The 17,003-nt window shown below is 34.6% G+C and overlaps 1 protein-coding gene across 2 annotated transcripts; it reads left to right on the top strand.

Annotated features, from left to right (window-relative positions):
* The first annotated feature begins 4,749 nt into the window (after positions 1 to 4,749).
* LOC105033018 (nuclear pore complex protein NUP96) lies at positions 4,750 to 12,811 on the top strand. 2 transcript variants are annotated; one of them, XM_010907644.4, is made up of 6 exons: positions 4,758 to 4,982; positions 5,771 to 8,361; positions 8,571 to 8,694; positions 10,250 to 10,395; positions 11,584 to 11,681; positions 12,481 to 12,811. In XM_010907644.4, exons 1-6 carry the CDS (start codon positions 4,949 to 4,951, stop codon positions 12,674 to 12,676), a joined length of 3,189 nt encoding a protein of 1,062 aa, XP_010905946.1. In that variant the 5' UTR covers positions 4,758 to 4,948; the 3' UTR covers positions 12,677 to 12,811. The 2 variants fall into 2 exon arrangements, with proteins under 2 accessions (XP_073103530.1, XP_010905946.1); XM_073247429.1 differs by lacking the exon at positions 11,584 to 11,681 and having other exon boundaries at positions 4,750 to 4,982.
* Positions 12,812 to 17,003: the final 4,192 nt, after the last annotated feature.

Genomic DNA, 17,003 nt, shown 5'->3' with positions numbered 1-17,003 from the left:
CTTTGCGGCACTGATATTTGATGAGCACCATCTTGCTGATGCAAATCCGTAGAAATAGTGTCACTTTGTGAGCTAAAAATGGCAAAGCTTCTGTATGAAGTGGGAACATGATAGGATGGCCCTCCCCCGCAATGGATGAGACTTATTTGGCTCTGCAATGTCCAATTGCATCTTTGTTGAAACTAACCTTAGCTCACTGCAACAAGGGCTGTTGAAACTAGGGATGTGCACGGATCAAGTTAGATCGGTTTGGCGCTAAATCCAAAACCGAATTGGTTTAAATTAGTTTCCGAAAAACGAAACTGAAGCTGAACCAACCATCCATAAAAAGCACTTGAAACCAATCTGAAAAATTTGGTTTGATTCAGTTTATTAGGTTGATATTCTATTTTATATAAAAAATATAAATTAAAATTATTATTATTATTATTATTATTTACCCACCCACACCCACACACACACACACACACACACACACACACACACACATATATATATATATATATATATATATATATATGTATATATATATATATATATATATGTATATGTATATACATACATATATATATCTATATGTATATACATACATATATATATCTATATGTATATACATACATATATATATCTATATGTATATACATACATACATACATACATACATATATATATATATATATATATATATATATATATATATATATATATATATATATATATATATATATATATATATATATATATATATATATATATATATATATATATATGTATGTATATGTGTGTGTGGGTGCATATATTTGTATATATATATGTGTGTGTGCGCGCGCGCGCGCCCGTGTGTGAGTCGAGTTGGGTCAGATTGGATTCACTACATAGAGACGGGGTTGGATGATTAAATTGATTTCCTGAAAACTCAAATCGATAGAATTTTTGGTTTAAGACTTTCTCAAATCAAAATCAAATCCAAATTCAAAAAAACTCGAACCAAAAACATCAATCTGAATTGGGTTCATGGTTTGGCTGGTTTTCTACACACCCCTAATTGAAATTGATTTTAGACTTTGATTTGGTTAACAATACTATCTTATCTCCTGCCTCTGGATGTCAGATAAACCTAGACTAACTCAGAGCTCACCCCACTTGGACTTGAGTCATGCCAAAATTACACCTAAATTGTGGGTCAAACACTCGGATCTTTACCTACACCTGAAGTTTGGACCTATGGGTGAACCTCATGGCGTTCAAAGAGTTGGCCATGACGGCTTAGCTTGGATTTGATATGGCCTACCAAAGCTGACCTATGATATGCGGATACATATGGGCTGGACTGTCAACAAGGCTTGGGTCAAGCACAAGAAGTTGAGGAAAATAGCCCTATAGGGTTAGACTGGACTTATCGATCCCCAGTGTGGAGCTCCATGCCATCTGAACAGACATTATCTGCGTGCATCAGGAGCTATGAGTGGAGAGAATCTTTGTTGAGGGTGACTCAGCTACGATCATTGGCTAGATTCTTTATGAGATGAAACATCTCGATGTTCATCTATTGCTCCATGACTCTAGAGATCCCTCAGTCTTTCCATCGTGATGGCTGTTTGACATTTTTTTTGAAAGATGAATAGTGTCGTGGATTGGGTTGCTTCACACTAGAGACTGAATCTAGCACCAAGGTGATAACGTCCTAGGACTCTATGTGATATTTTGTACTCTGACCACTTGGATTGCACTCGCACTAAATTAGTGTAATCGCTCACTTGTACTAAAAAAAAAAGTGACTCCTTTGAATGGAAAAAAAAAATAAGGAACATGCTAGGGAAAAATGTAAGAAAGATCGACAAAAACAAAGGAAAGACGAAAAAAATTTAAAAGGTAAAACCTTTTCCCACATAGTTTGATCATTTCTTTCCTTTTCGCTTCATTTTTTTTCCTCTTTTCTAGTGATTTGTGGGAAGGAGACAAGGAGAGCACTTGAGGGAGATCGGAGGGGTTTCTTAGGTTCCAATTGAGGTTTCCTCATATGGGATTTTGTGCGAGCTATTGCGGTATGAGTTGATTCCTTAAGACTCGTTTGGTTCATGAGAAATGGAGGAAAAAAGAGACAATTTCTAGGAAGTAGAGAGAGAGCCTCTTGTTTGGTTAGAGTTTTAAAAGGAGAGAGAATAAAAAAATCTTTTTCTATGGGAAGTCACTTTCCACGTTTCATGGGAAGTGAAAATCTATGGAGGAGGTGGGTTTTGACACTTTTCATAGGATAGGAAGTGGTGATGCTTTTTTCTTGTCCAAAATATCCTTTTAAGACTATGGTTAAGATTTTACAAAAAATCATAGATAGTTAGGATGAATATTTAATAATGATAATATAATATAATATTAATATTATAATATTTACTATATTTTAGTATTTATATTAATATAATATTTTGATTAATATTAATATAGTATTTATATTAATATATTAATATTTATATTAGTACAATATTATATTTACTAAGATATTAATAAATTTATTATATTAAATATTAATATTGTATTAATATAATATAATATATATTAATATTATATTAATATAATAAATTATTATGATCTAATGTTATATTATAACATATTAATATTATTTTTATATTAATATAAATATAATATTATTACTATGCAAAGTTGAAGAGCAAAATTTATGGTCTTGTATCTATTAAGGATATAATAGGTATCCTATACATCATTCTCAGGAAAGGGATACTTAACCAAACATAAGTCATTCTTCAATAAGATATTTTTTCATGATCAACTAAATATATCAAAATCCTATTCTTAGGAAATAACTTCTTAAGAGGTAACTTCTCTGTGAACCAAACGAGTCCTTAGAGGTTTCAAGAGCTTAATCTTGATAAAAGCATGATATTTTATAGGTTTTGGAGATTTTCTATTGAAAGGATTCTTCTTTGGTTACAGAATTTTGAATTTATGGAGTTCCGTTCTCAGTGTGTATATTTTTTTTTGTTATAAACTATAGATGGGAACCAGAAACCCTCTACCAGCACCGTGTATTACAAATGAGATGCACCACTATCACAAAGTGGGGTAGGGAGGCTTTGGATTTTCTATTGGGGCATTTGGTGACCCAATTGGGATTACTACAGCAATATAAGATCACTGGTGATCTAAATTTTGGGATGATTTGATGTGATCTAAGATTGATATGTTTGGTTAGTCATAATGTAGTGATTAAAGATCCTCAAATATATACAAATAACTTGTTTAGTATGTTACGAAAATCCAAAATCATCGATCATATAATATTAAAAATATTGATATATCTCAGATAGGAAAAATATGATAGAGGAGAGATGGAAAAAAAGAAAAATCTTAGATTACTGTGAGAAAATGAAATCACCGTTTCAAATCACCCTCCCAATAAAACTTTGAAAGTTGGGATTGAGGCAGAGAAAATTTAAAAAAAATATCTAATAGATTTTTTCTCTTTCTTATCACCACGGCAAAGAAAAGAAAGAATTTTGTTTTCTTCCATGAAGATGATGCCCAACTACCAACCCAACGCGTGTAAATAATATTGTGCACGTACGAAAAAATATCGCAGCAAAAAAAAAAAGATTTTCTCTTTTAGAAAGTCTTTCGATTACGAAGATATTTTGGTTAATATATTTTAATATAAGATTACTGCAATAGAGTGATTTTAACTCGCAGAAATGGTGCAACCAAACACACGATTTTATTTCGTGAGGTAGCGGAACAAGACCCTTTCCATTCTCTTTCTCGCCCACCGCTCTTCGCCAGGCTAAGCCATCATCGGAACAGAGAGATTAAGGCTGAGCAAATAATCGAAACTCGAAGAAATCCATCCAATCTAACCCAATAAGTATCGGTTTTGGTTAGTTGAAAGACATAAATTGGATGGAATCAGATTGAAATTTATAAAAAATTGATTATTTACGGTCAGATTCGATTCTTATATTTTTTAACCATATGAAAAACTCACTTCATTTTGGAATAGCGATGTTTAGTCTACAATATTTCATTCTAAACAATACCGCGTTATCCATTTGGATTTATGAGAATATTAATGTTGAATTGTTGATGAAAACACAATAATTTGAGATAATTCTAAAATGAAAGTTTTCAAATGTAGTTGCTTTTAAATGAGTAAATCTTCTCTTTCTCTATTTTATTTTATACATATTTAAAAATAAATTTATAATTTATAATTTATAATATTTAAATTTTTTTCATATTAAATTAAAAAAAAAATAAATTTAAATAGATTAATATTAAATTTAAAATTAATATTGAATCAATATTGAAGTGCAAATCGATACAACCGATTTGAATCCGCTACAAATGATTCATTGATTGAATTTTTTTTAATTTAATTAAATTTAATTGGATATTTTTTTTTTTTTTTTTTTTTCAATCCAACCGAAATCAATCCGTGCCCACTCGAGGAGAGATGGCGTGGTACGAGTACCACGATTTTTTGTTCCAAGAGTCCGGACGCTTCCCTCCTCCGACTTCCTTGACTTTGCCAAGTGCCCTCCTTGCGGCTTCAAGCGTGCGGCCACGGGTGTCACTGCCTCCCCTCCTCCTCTTCCTCCCATCCCATGTGCGTGATGGCCTCTCTCTTCCGTGGATCACCCACTGCACGGCCCTCAAAGCGCTCCAAATCGTTTCATCCGCCTTCACAGCTCTCAAAGCGATAACCTTTTATTGGGCTGGTAAGATGGGCCCGGGATGAACTGGCCGGATCCCATTGCCGACCCCTAGTTCCCGGTTCGAACCGGGGTTGCTTCGACCCCCGGCCCCCTTTGAAAGCCCCGCTCTCTCTCACCATCGGTGCTCCTCTTCTGAGGCAGTACTGTACCGAACGAAACCCTAGCTCCAAAATTTTCTGAACCGTAGCGCTATCTCTCTTCTCCATCTGATGCCTCATTAGATCATGGTGTCGTCCACCTCCTCACTCCTGCCCAAGGGTAATTTTCCTTCTGTTTCGATCCGAACTTCACTTCCTCCTATTTTTTCTTTGAGATTTATGTTGTTTCCTTCGTGAAATTTGATCTATTTGGCTTTGTCGCGTCGCTTTTCGCGTAATTTTTGAACTCCTTTTCGTTATCGGTGGCCATTCAGCTCTCTGATATTCTCTGTGGTTTAGGAGTATTTTCCCGTTTCATTAGATTTGGATTTCGATCTATTTGGGTCTATTTTCTGTGAGAATCAGTTTAAGTTCTTAGTGTATTATATTTCAACCGGCTTCTAAGTTTTCTAAAGCCATGGACTCTTCATTTTTGTCCTTCTGCATACTTTACGTAAATTTCGCATACAAGTGTTGCAAGTGGGAACTCAAAAAATTTGCTTTTTCTGTTTTTCTAGACATTGTTTGGTTGATATGTATGTACTTAGGGGTTCTTATAGGTCATTATTGCATTGTTGAAGAATACATCCCAATTTAGTGTTGCCTTAACACCTAATCCACTGGTTTAAGAAGATCTTAGTGCTGCTGATTAAAATGGACATAACATTACTGCATTATATATCCAAGACTTTTATGCATGATACAATAGCTTAGTTAACGACCTTGCTTTGACATTACTTAATCATAGAGGCATGAATTCCCGCTGTAACCACCATTATTTAGCTCATATTTTTTATTATGCTGGTGTTCTAAAGAATTTATTTTGCTTTTACTTCTTTTTATGCTGTATATCATTTTTATATCCATATAGTTGAATTTATGTGCTTTTTTTTTTTCCTTTGATGTTAGGGGTTTTGTGCAAACCTTACGACAGCATAGGCAATGATCCATTTGGTTCTCATAGTGAAAGTGTGTTAGATGTGGGCAATTGTGATTCCATAAAGTCAGTTCAGTGTAAGAAAAGAAGAATGTCTGACAGTGTGGAGGTGGCAGCATCTTTACCCACTTTGCATTCTTCTGAATATTTTATAAAACCCTCAATTGATGAGCTGGCAGCCAGTGAATTTGTTGATTCTGGTTACTGCAGCAGGGTTCCAAACCTTGTGGTTGGAAGAGTCGGTTATGGACAAGTTAAATTTTTTGGTTACACCGATGTTAGAGGATTGAATCTAGATCATATCATCAAGTTTGATAGGCATTCCGTGGTGGTGTATGAAAATGAGATTGACAAGCCTGCAGTGGGCCAGGGTCTTAACAAAGTTGCTGAGGTGACCCTGATCCTTGAGTTGAGATCTCCATGTTCAAAAAGGTTGGAATCTCAGAGACTTATTACCAAATTGCAGAAAAGTGCTGACAGACAGGGAGCCTGCTTTCTTTCATTTAACTTGGTTAACAGTGAGTGGAAATTTCTAGTCCCTCATTTCAGTAGATTTGGATTGGATGAAGATGAGGAAGATGATATGGTTGTAGATGATGTTAATGTTCAACCGGCTGCTGAGATAAAAGAACCTCAAGTGCATTCTGATGGACTGGTTTTATCTCATTCACTTCCAGCTCATCTTGGGCTTGATCCTGTGAAGATGCAAGAAATGAGGAAGTTGATGTTTCCTGTAGAAGAGGAAGATGAAGAACTTGACGGTTCCTTTCCACATGACAAGAGATATATTAGCAAGGAGTACATGAAGGCAGGTTCACCAAGCTCCAGTGCCAAAAGTTTTAATAACAGAACTCCTTTACAAGGTTCTTCACGGAAGACAGATAGTAAAGTTAGTCCTCGTACTGTGCGAAAAGCACCACAAGCTTTAATTGAATACAATATAAATAGTTCTGAATTAAGCCCATCTAGAAACATTCTTATGACTGGGCGAAACAAGGGTATGCAACTGAGGCTGACAAAAATTGAAGGCTTTAAATTGGAGGAAAAACATTCGACTCCATTATCTGGAGGATACTCTAAAAACATCGTTGATGCTGCACTTTTCATGGGAAGATCATTTCGTGTTGGATGGGGACCAAATGGCATCCTTGTTCATAGTGGTACACCAGTGGGCAGTTCCAGAAGTGGATTGTCTTCTGTAATTAGTGTACAGAAAGTTGCAGTAGACAGAGCTGTGAGAGATGAAAACAATAAAGTCAAGGAAGAGCTTGTTGATTTGTGTTTTTCTGCGCTGCTGGATCTACACAAGTCTCTAGACCATGAAGCCACTGATGTGGACCTTGGTTCTTGCAAAATAAAGCTTCAGAAGGTTGTTTGCAATCGTGTAACACTCTCAGAGATATGCCAGGCTTATACTGGAATAGTTGAGAAACAGCTAGAGGTTACTGGTTTATCTACATCTTCTCGTGTGCTTTTAATGCATCAAGTCACAATTTGGGAACTGATAAAAGTTCTGTTCTCAGAGAGGGAAACAAGTGGGAACTCGAAACCTCTAATTGATGATGATGGTGAGGAAATGTTGGTTGATATTAAGGATAGTTCTGTTGACATAGACATTGAAGCAAGACCTTTTGTTCGCAGAGCAGAGTTCAGTTATTGGCTGCAAGATAGTGTTTGCCACCGGGTACAAGAAGAAGTGAGCTGTCTAAATGATTCAAGTTATTTGGAACACATACTGTTACTTTTGACAGGACGGCAGCTGGATGCAGCAGTGGAACTTGCTGCTTCTAGAGGAGATGTACGGCTGGCTATATTGTTGAGTCAGGCTGGTGGGTCGGTAGTGAATCGGTCTGACATGGCTCAACAACTGGATCTCTGGAGGATGAATGGGTTGGACTTTGAGTATATTGAGAATGACAGGTTAAGGTTGTATGAATTGCTTGCAGGTAATATCCAAGGTGCTCTTCAGGATTCATCAGTTGATTGGAAAAGATACCTGGGATTGGTGATGTGGTATCAACTACCACCAGATACTTCATTACCTGTAATAATTCACACTTATCAGGAGCTTCTTGACAAAGGAAGGGCTCCACATCCAGTCCCAGCTTATATTGATGAAGGACCTCTGGAAGAAGCAGTGGACTGGAGTGTAGGTGATCGTTATGATATAGCATATTATCTCATGCTGCTTCATTCTAATGAAGACAAAACCTTCAGTCCACTGAAAACCATGTTCAGTGCCCTTTCTTCTACACATGATCCACTTGACTACCACATGATTTGGCATCAATGTGCCATATTGGAAGCTATTGGTGCATTCAGTTCTAATGATCTTCACATTCTTGATATGAGCCTTGTTTCCCAGCTGCTATGTCTTGGGCAGTGCCATTGGGCCATCTATGTTGTTGTCCACATGCCTTATGATGATAATTTCTCCCATATTCAGGCCAATCTTATTAAGGAAATTTTGTTACAATATTGCGAAACTTGGAGTACACAGGAAATTCAGCGCCAGTTCATTGAAGATCTTGGCATACCATCAGAATGGATGCATGAGGCCTTGGTAGGTAATATTGTTGATTTTTTTGCTTTCTTTGCAGAACTTATCATATCATGACTCCAGATTCTAATATAAATGCATGTTATTCTGAACTTCTGTTAACTGGCAGCCTAATACAAAGGAAGCTATTATTTGATTTTAACGATTTATTTATTTCAGAAAATAAACATCATTTCTCAATGATAATAGATGAATGTATCATGTTGGTGCAGGCAATATATTTTCAATACATTGGAGATCTTCCAAAGGCCCTTGAACATTTTCTTGAGTCATCTAACTGGCAGAAAGCTCATTCAATTTTTATGACATCAGTTGCTCATTATTTGTTTTTATCATGTAAGTGTGTGATTGACTATATTTTTGCTATTTCCATACTCATATTTGTTAGTCATGCCTCAATTTAGCATTATCACTATTATCTTTCCTAATATTGTTCTGAGTAATGAACTTTTGCATCAATTGGACTATTTAAACCCAAAAGGAAAAACAATTTAAAATCTGAATTATAGCTCCGGAATGATAGAAGCATAAAGATATATCAAGCATATTATCACCCAGAACCTGCAGAGGAGAAGAATGTGGTTTACATAAAATTTAAATTTCCACTTATATATGACAGGATTGTAGGAAGAAACTATTCTTGCACTTAGTGTGGAGGAAGCTGGACCAAGATGGTATAAACAGGAGTATAAATTCTTAGGACGAGCATAATTTCTTGATTCTCATATCCTCTTGTCTTCTCTATCGAAGAACTTATACTTGATTGACATGAGTAAGACTTAGTCTGCATCTCTTGGCATTGTATACTTTCTCAAATCGATTTGATTACAAAATTCATATGGGATAGCTGAATGCTACCACTGATTCACCTAAAAACTGTTCTTTCCTCAGAAAGTACAGTGAAAAGCGGCTTTAAGACTGTACAATGTCATTATATGGAGGGAGTCCAACCAGTTCTTGGTTGAGTACTCATGGTAAAAGTTAGGGCTTTATTATACTAAGAATGATCCTCAGTAGCTGAAATTCTATATATTTCATGATGACAGAGATGGTTTTATTATAAAATGATGGTTGACCTGACTGTTTTAGCATTTGCTATTAGTGGCAATAAATCCATCCTAAGTAACCAAATAGAAGAGAAAATAATGTTGATAACCTTTTATTCACCCTGTCAGAAAAGAGGACATAAGATAGGATCATACCCTTGTTCATGGATGAAGAGAAGACCTTATGTCATGTGATGCATGACTAAAGAAACATATACTAGCTTTGCAAAGCAATTATTTTGCTGATCTTTTTTTTTTTTTTTTTTTTTTTTTTTTTTTTTTTTTTTTTTTTTTTAATCTCCAGCATGTGGTGTGCCTTTTTGTTAGTTGAAAGAAAGTAACTCAGATATAAAAAATAAAAATAAGAAGACTTGGACTAAGATCAAAGATGCTCATATTTCTAACCAGGAATCTTTTGGGAACCCAAGCTCTTAGGCCTCCTCCTTCAGACCATACTTGATGTGTCTTTGTTTTGGAAAATGAACCATCATTGGCTTCATAATTCCTTCTGACATGTTTCAGAGTCAAGTTTCCAGGTCTTGCACAGAATTTGTTCTAACAAAGTAAGAGGCATACTTATGAGAGCGGCAAAGAATTAGCATGTTAGTTAGTTATCTAAGTTAAAATTGTTAACATATGACATTCCTAATAGGTTTAGGTTATGAGATTTTGAATTTGGTGGACCTATGATCCTTTCTGTTCGCCATGCTTATGTAGAAAATTGTAGCCTCACTCTCGTTATAGTATGTGTGACAAGTATCTTAGTTTATCCATCGCTATTCTGGTTTAGCTCCATGATATTTTGAATGATAGTTTCATACATTGCTTATGTAATTTCATTTCAGCTAAACATTCAGAGATTTGGAGGATCACAAGCTCGATGGAAGAGCACAAGTCAGAAATTGCTGACTGGGACTTGGGTGCTGGAATTTATATTGATTTCTATGTTATAAGAAGTTCTTTGCAAGAAGAGAACGTCATGAGTGAATCGGTAAGATATTTAATAGTATATGGAATGTGTCAATGCCACAGATCTGATACTTGTTTCATCTGCGATCTCACATTATCATGGAAATTGATAAATCAAAGTTACAAAGAAATACCAAAATACTGAAAGTAGCACAGTGTGATTGTTATCTGATAAAACGTATCCCATCACTTTGCTGGATATCAGACCAAACACCTGTTTATACTTTGTTAACTTGTTCTACCTGTTACTAATGGGAGCGAAGCCATTCGAGTACAGTCTACTATTTAATAATCCTTCATTAGAAAGGGAATAGTTTGCTTTAAAAAAAAAAAAATAAAGACCAGACAGGATTGGTTATTCATAATATAACAGTTGGGATAAAGCTTGTTGATTGAACAAGACATTGTTGCTAGACAGTGTCAACTGCATTGGATTATCTCACTTCAAACAAAAACAAGTCACCAGAAAGCCAATTGAATTACAACACGATGAGAATACACTTTCTTTCTAGCAGCACCCAGTTTCATTCTTTACAACTACATGGAAGCATGTCTTAGTTTCACTGCAATGGCCTCTAGCTGGATTAGGCTTTCATAAGTTTTCTCCCTCGGGCAATAACTATAATCATTACCAATAAACCTTGTCTATCCACTGTTCATTTCTGCTTTAGGAATCCTTCGTTATTTTCATCACAGTCAGGTCTATATCTTGTGGCCTTAGAAAGTGATGCAAAGAAATATTGCTGTAACATGTAACATAAGTTGCCAATGGCTACATCCAAAGGATTACAAGGTACTTTGGCCTATTCAAAGATACTTTATTGAGTCCATGTCTTATCAATGTTAAGTCAATGCCTTACTGGAATCTGCAATCAAGACTGTCTAATTTTGATATACCTTGTGCTTAAATAGGCTCTGCTCAATGTATATTCAGTATCCAACAACACTCTTTTCCTGTAATTAGATTTTTTTTAAAATTTTTTTTTTACTTAGGGGTATAATTGAGAACGTCCATTTCCAGTTTCTTCATTTTTTGGTATCTGATTTTGTCTGCATGCTTGTTTGCTGGTAGTAACCTGTCTACTCTGCTGCACTGAATACCTCTGGACTCAGAAGGACTAGGAAGTCACACTCATTCTTCCACATGACATGATTTGTCTTTCAATTCTCTGTGAGCTTACCTTATTGTTTCATTTCTATTTTTCATTAGGATCCTCTTGAGAAGAATAGAGAAGCATGCCAAAATTTCTTCAGTCGCTTGAATGACTCACTCTTAGTTTGGAGGAGTAGATTACCTGTTGACGCGAGGTATATAAACATTCCCTGGCATGATCTATTTTTAGAATTTGAAGTTGGATTACCATAATGACTACCTAAAGTCTAGCTTGAATTTGATGTTTGTGCTTTTAGTTTGTCACACATGGCCATGTACAGGTAGGGTGGCATATTCTCATGCTGACTGCAATGTAGGCATGATATGATTTTTGACAGCTGGAATTTTGATATCTGTTCTGGTGATAGTTTGGATGAAATTAGGTGCAGATTACAGATCTATTATGTTTCTTGATTTGTCATTTATCAAGTACAGTGATATGTCATTATTTCAAACGAATGGTTCCCAATAACTCGTAAAGAATTTCAAATTCTCTGTCTGCGCCAAAAACAAGTCATCCATGTTCTAAAAATTCTTTAAATTTGCTCTGATTTTCTGCAAAAGGAAAAGGAATGAGTACTTCTTCTTCTTGGTTTTTCGGCACATGGTATTCTTATATGACAATATGCTTTCCTTTTCCCTTTTACAGTAAAGCGGGAATTCAACATGGATAATTGACTTGAGAAAATCACTGGGGATACAAAATACAACCATCTAATTAACTACTAAACGGTTGTTGGACTAGTCTCTGCATGATATTCATATGCAGCCCGTGATTCCTAATTAATATGATCAGCTGACAACATTGTTTAGAATGGTGTACTGACAAAAAAATAAAAGGAAGTTGTAATAGGTTATGGGAAATACACTTTAGATGACTGGCAAAAGCATTGTGATCTTATGTTATTCCCCTCCCTTTAACTCCTTTTACAAACTATATCTTTGGTGCCACAGGGCCACCTATTCAAAAATGTCAGAAGAGCTATGCAATCTGCTTGTGTCCACTCCCGGTGAGAGTTCTACTCCATCGGTTCATATGAGCTGCTTCAAGACAATGCTCAGTGCTCCTATTCCAGAAGATCTACGGTCTAGTCATCTGCAGAATGCTCTTTCAGTTTTTACCTACTTGCTCTCAGAGTCTGAGACGTGAAAAATTTTCCAAATGTTTTCTGAAGTATTTCATATTGTTGTTTTTGTAATATCAGAAATGTAGATCTGGGGATGCGCCCCATTGCTGTATTTTTTCATCCTTTTTTTAGTTCAATGATATCTCATTGTCCTGACCCTTGTGTGTGTTTGTATCATGGTTCTCCACGGGCTTATTAAAAGTGAATGATCTATCGAAGTCCAAGTATTCAGATGCATCACTTGTGGTTGGTTAACCTGCAACACATAATGTCGTAAAAACCTATGTTTACCTTTTCTTTTCTTTCTTTTTTTTTTTTTTTTGATTCAATGTTAGGAGGTATTTGGTTGGAAGGAGTTGGAGTCTGAAATCAGAATGAGAATGAGTGACTATCATCCCAACTGTTTAGTTGGGAGGTGTTTCATTCTGATTTTAGAACGGATGGAAATGGATTGAGGTTACTTGGTTCATGATTGGAGTTAGAATCGAAATGGATTGAAATATAAATCAGAATAACCAAATACCTTGAAGCATTTGGTTTATGATTGGAATTGAAATTGGAATCGGAATAAAAATTTGAATCCATAGAAGAGAGTAGGGTTGAGTTTTAGATAGATCAAGTCATTTCTATTTCATTCCGAAATCGGAATGAAATTTTCTTCGATCAATGTCTGGAATGAGAGTCATTCATTTCGATTTTCATTCTAGATTTTTTTTTTCTCCAATCAAGTGCTCTCTAAATTTTTATTTCGATTTCAATCATGAACTAAGGGGACGTTTGGTGCATTACATAGTGATGCTGCTATAGTAATGTAATTGCAGAGGGATTGTGATTAGCTGGTAAAATAACAGAAAATCTTATATTGCAGTATTTGGTATGTGCAGCAATATTGTGGTAAAATAACAGAGAATCTTACGTTGCAGTGTTTGGTATACAATTTAGATTGTAAAGAATATAAGCTAATTTTTTCAAAGTACCCCCATCCTTACTTATTGATTATTGTCTATTTTCTATAGGAACAACTTAATTTCGGGATCCAATCATTTTTGGTGACATCACCAGTCGGAATCACCTATTATGTTTTCTTTTTTATTTTCACCAATTGGAACTACTCATAATTTATTTAATATATATTTAAATTTATTTTAATAGGAGTATTTTGGTCCTCAAGTTAACTTGTTGCAAGATTGTGGGGTTGCAAAATTATATGTAATCACATAGCCACCTTTCCTTAGATAATCAGATTACCTCTTTTTGAGGTAATATTACATTACATGTAATACAGCATTACCTGTAATGCAGCATTACTTGTGAAAGTGGCGAAATAAATAGTGTAATCCAATTACCTGTTGTATAATTACATATAATCCTGTCAGAATTACAGGCTACCAAACCCCTTTAAACACTTCAAAGGATTTAGCCATTTCGATTTTGATTACGAACCAAACACCCCTTGAAAGTAATTTATAATTTGTCTTGGGTTCACTCAATTATTTGAGGTCAAACTGAATGCTCTTTAGTAGTCTTCAGTTGTACTGCGTATTTACGTTGGCATCATTTTTTCTACGAAGCATATTGTGGGATTTTTAGGCATCTATACTTTCAAAACAATATTTATAATCTCCATATCGGATTTCGTATTGATATCATTCTATTACGGTATTGATATATAGTTTGATATGATACCAGATAGGATACCAAGTATTGATATAGTATGAATATTGATACGAGAGTGGCACTGTTTGATATGTTCCATAATGGACGATATAGAATGGTATAATAAACCATATTTCAAATACTTAAAAATATATAATTTTTTGTGAATATTATTTTTTTTAAAAGATCTTCATTAGGGTCCATCCGTTTCATTTTAGGAGAGTCTAGCTTCTTCTATTTTTACTTTAATCATCATTTTTCTCTATCTTTATTTTATATCATTATCATTGGCCTTCCATACCTTGTCTAAATGCATTCTTGATCTTTATTTACATTGAAATTTAGAGTCATGTGTTGTTGTGAATTCTCTATTAGCGATTTTAAATTTCTAATTTGGGCAGTTCTAAAAAGAGAGAGCCTTACCTAGATCCTTGACGACTCTGCATGTACAAACATAACCTTGTTATATGATGTTAAGAGTTTTTTCATTTAATTAAATTACACACTATTTATAAATCTATATTGTTAGATTAAATAGATAAATTGATGAACCATCTCTCTTATCAATTATGACTTATTCAGTTCAAGCAAGTTTCCAAAATGATGAAAGTTTGAAGTAGCAAAAACAGATTTATATGCAAGTCAAATACAATTATGAGATATTATAGGTGGGGCTAGAAATATGCATGTAAAATGATGGTTAGAGGATTTATCTTTTTTCTTAGAAAAAATATTAAATATCTTTCGATTTAGAGCTAGTTTCATTTATTATCTCTAATGTTTAAAATTTTTAAAGCGATCCTTCGAATTAATTAGGTGATCCAATGTAATTCTGCTATCCATATTTATTTATCTGGATTTATAGGATTTTATTATGTAATGCTTATATGATATTTTTGGGATTGAAATATCCTTGAGAGGAGTGGTTTAAATAGAGAGGAGGGATAGAAAGGGGGATGATGACAATGGATGAGTTTAAAGATGAGGAGGTGGTGGTGGAAGAGGGGAAGGTGGTGAGAGTGGGTGGGGCTCACGATTATGTTAGATGAAGAAGAGAGATGAGGATAGTTGTAGGGTTTAGACCAGAGAAGAAGATGTTGGAAAAGGAGGAGGTGGTGAGATTGAGTAAGGCTTGAGACCATGTTAGATAGATGGGAAGGATGAGGATGGTGATCGGCTTTAGAGAAGAGGAGAAGCTGTTGGAAGAGGAGTTAGTGGGGGTAGATGGGGCTTGGATAGGCTTAGGATCAAAGTTAAATACGGAGAAGGGATGAGGATGGCATCAAGATTTAGAGATGAGGATGTATTGGAAGAGGAGGAGATGATGTGATTGGGTAGGACTCATGATCAAGTTAGAGAGAAAGAAGGGATGAGGATGCCGATGGATTTTAGAGAGGAGAAGAATGTTTTTTAAAAGGAGATGGTAAATGGGATACAAAGTGAAATTGGCACTAAGTTGAAGAGTGTTTAAATAACTTTTTTTTTAAAAAAAAAGTTCTAAAGCCTGGATGGAAAAAAAATTATCACAATCAATAACCTGCGATAGTATTGAAATTATCATTTACCATTATATCAAAAAATCATGGTTTAATATTTAATTTCTGGAATCTAGCTTTTGGATATATTTGATATAGAATAATAGTTATTGCAAGAGCGACAGTTATCAACCATATATATGTGTGTATGGAAAAACTATGTTTAATATTGAATTCCTTGAATCTAGTCTTGATTAGATTTATTTGGTATAAAATGTTGATTGTTGTAAGGCTTTAAATTTTATGGGACAAGGGTGTCCCATTTTCTCCAAAGAATAAGGTTCCAATGACTATCATGATCAAGTGTCCAATAGATAGTATTTATCTCTCACTCCTTTTTCTTTCATTTATTTCTTTTTGTATTTATCTTTTCCTTTCTTTTTTCCTTCTCTCCTTTTTATCTTCTTCCTTTTTTTTTTTTTTTCTGTCATCTTTTTCTTTTTCTTCTTTCTTCCTTTACTTTTTTTTTCTTTTCTTCTCCTTTCTCTTTTTCCTTCTCACCTTCCTTTCTTCCGTTTCTTCTATTTTCCTTTCTTTCTTTCTATTTTCTTCTTTTCTTTTCTTTTTTTCTTTTTTCTTTCTTTTCCACATGGATGGATTTCAAAATCCTATTCTATCCCTGCTTCCATTTCCTATAGGAATAATATGGGATGGTAGGACACCTCGTATCTTATTGAGATTTTAAATCATGCAAGAGCCATAGTTATCAACTATATATTTGTAAATGTATGTATGTATGCGTCTGTGAGTACATGTGTACTCCTATTATAATAAGAAGTGTTCTCTCCACCCTAATTTTAACTCTAGTTTTATAATTTTCCAACTACTATCTCATAAAGGTGGTCTTTAGTTGAAAAATAAGATCTACGATATATGTATTATTATAAGAGAAAGCCTCATATTTCAACTTTGCTCCAGTTCCAATATTAATCTTCTATTATTTTTAACTTATATCTCATAAAGATGGTTTTTGGTTGTATTGTGGTGTAGAGAGGGCTTCTTTAGTCCCACATCAGTTTGAGTCAAGAGGAAATATGGCTTATATGGATTGAAACTTTCTCTTCCAACGTGAGGTATCTTTTAAAGGACAAAATCGTGAGACTTTAAATGATCAAGGTCCATTGAAACCTAAAGGTCCATTGAAGCCTAAAGATGGTCA

The sequence above is a fragment of the Elaeis guineensis genome, chromosome 13 (genome assembly GCF_000442705.2).
Source record: "Elaeis guineensis isolate ETL-2024a chromosome 13, EG11, whole genome shotgun sequence".
In the NCBI taxonomy this organism is placed as follows: domain Eukaryota; kingdom Viridiplantae; phylum Streptophyta; class Magnoliopsida; order Arecales; family Arecaceae; genus Elaeis; species Elaeis guineensis.
This window is presented reverse-complemented; position numbering and strand designations above follow the sequence as displayed.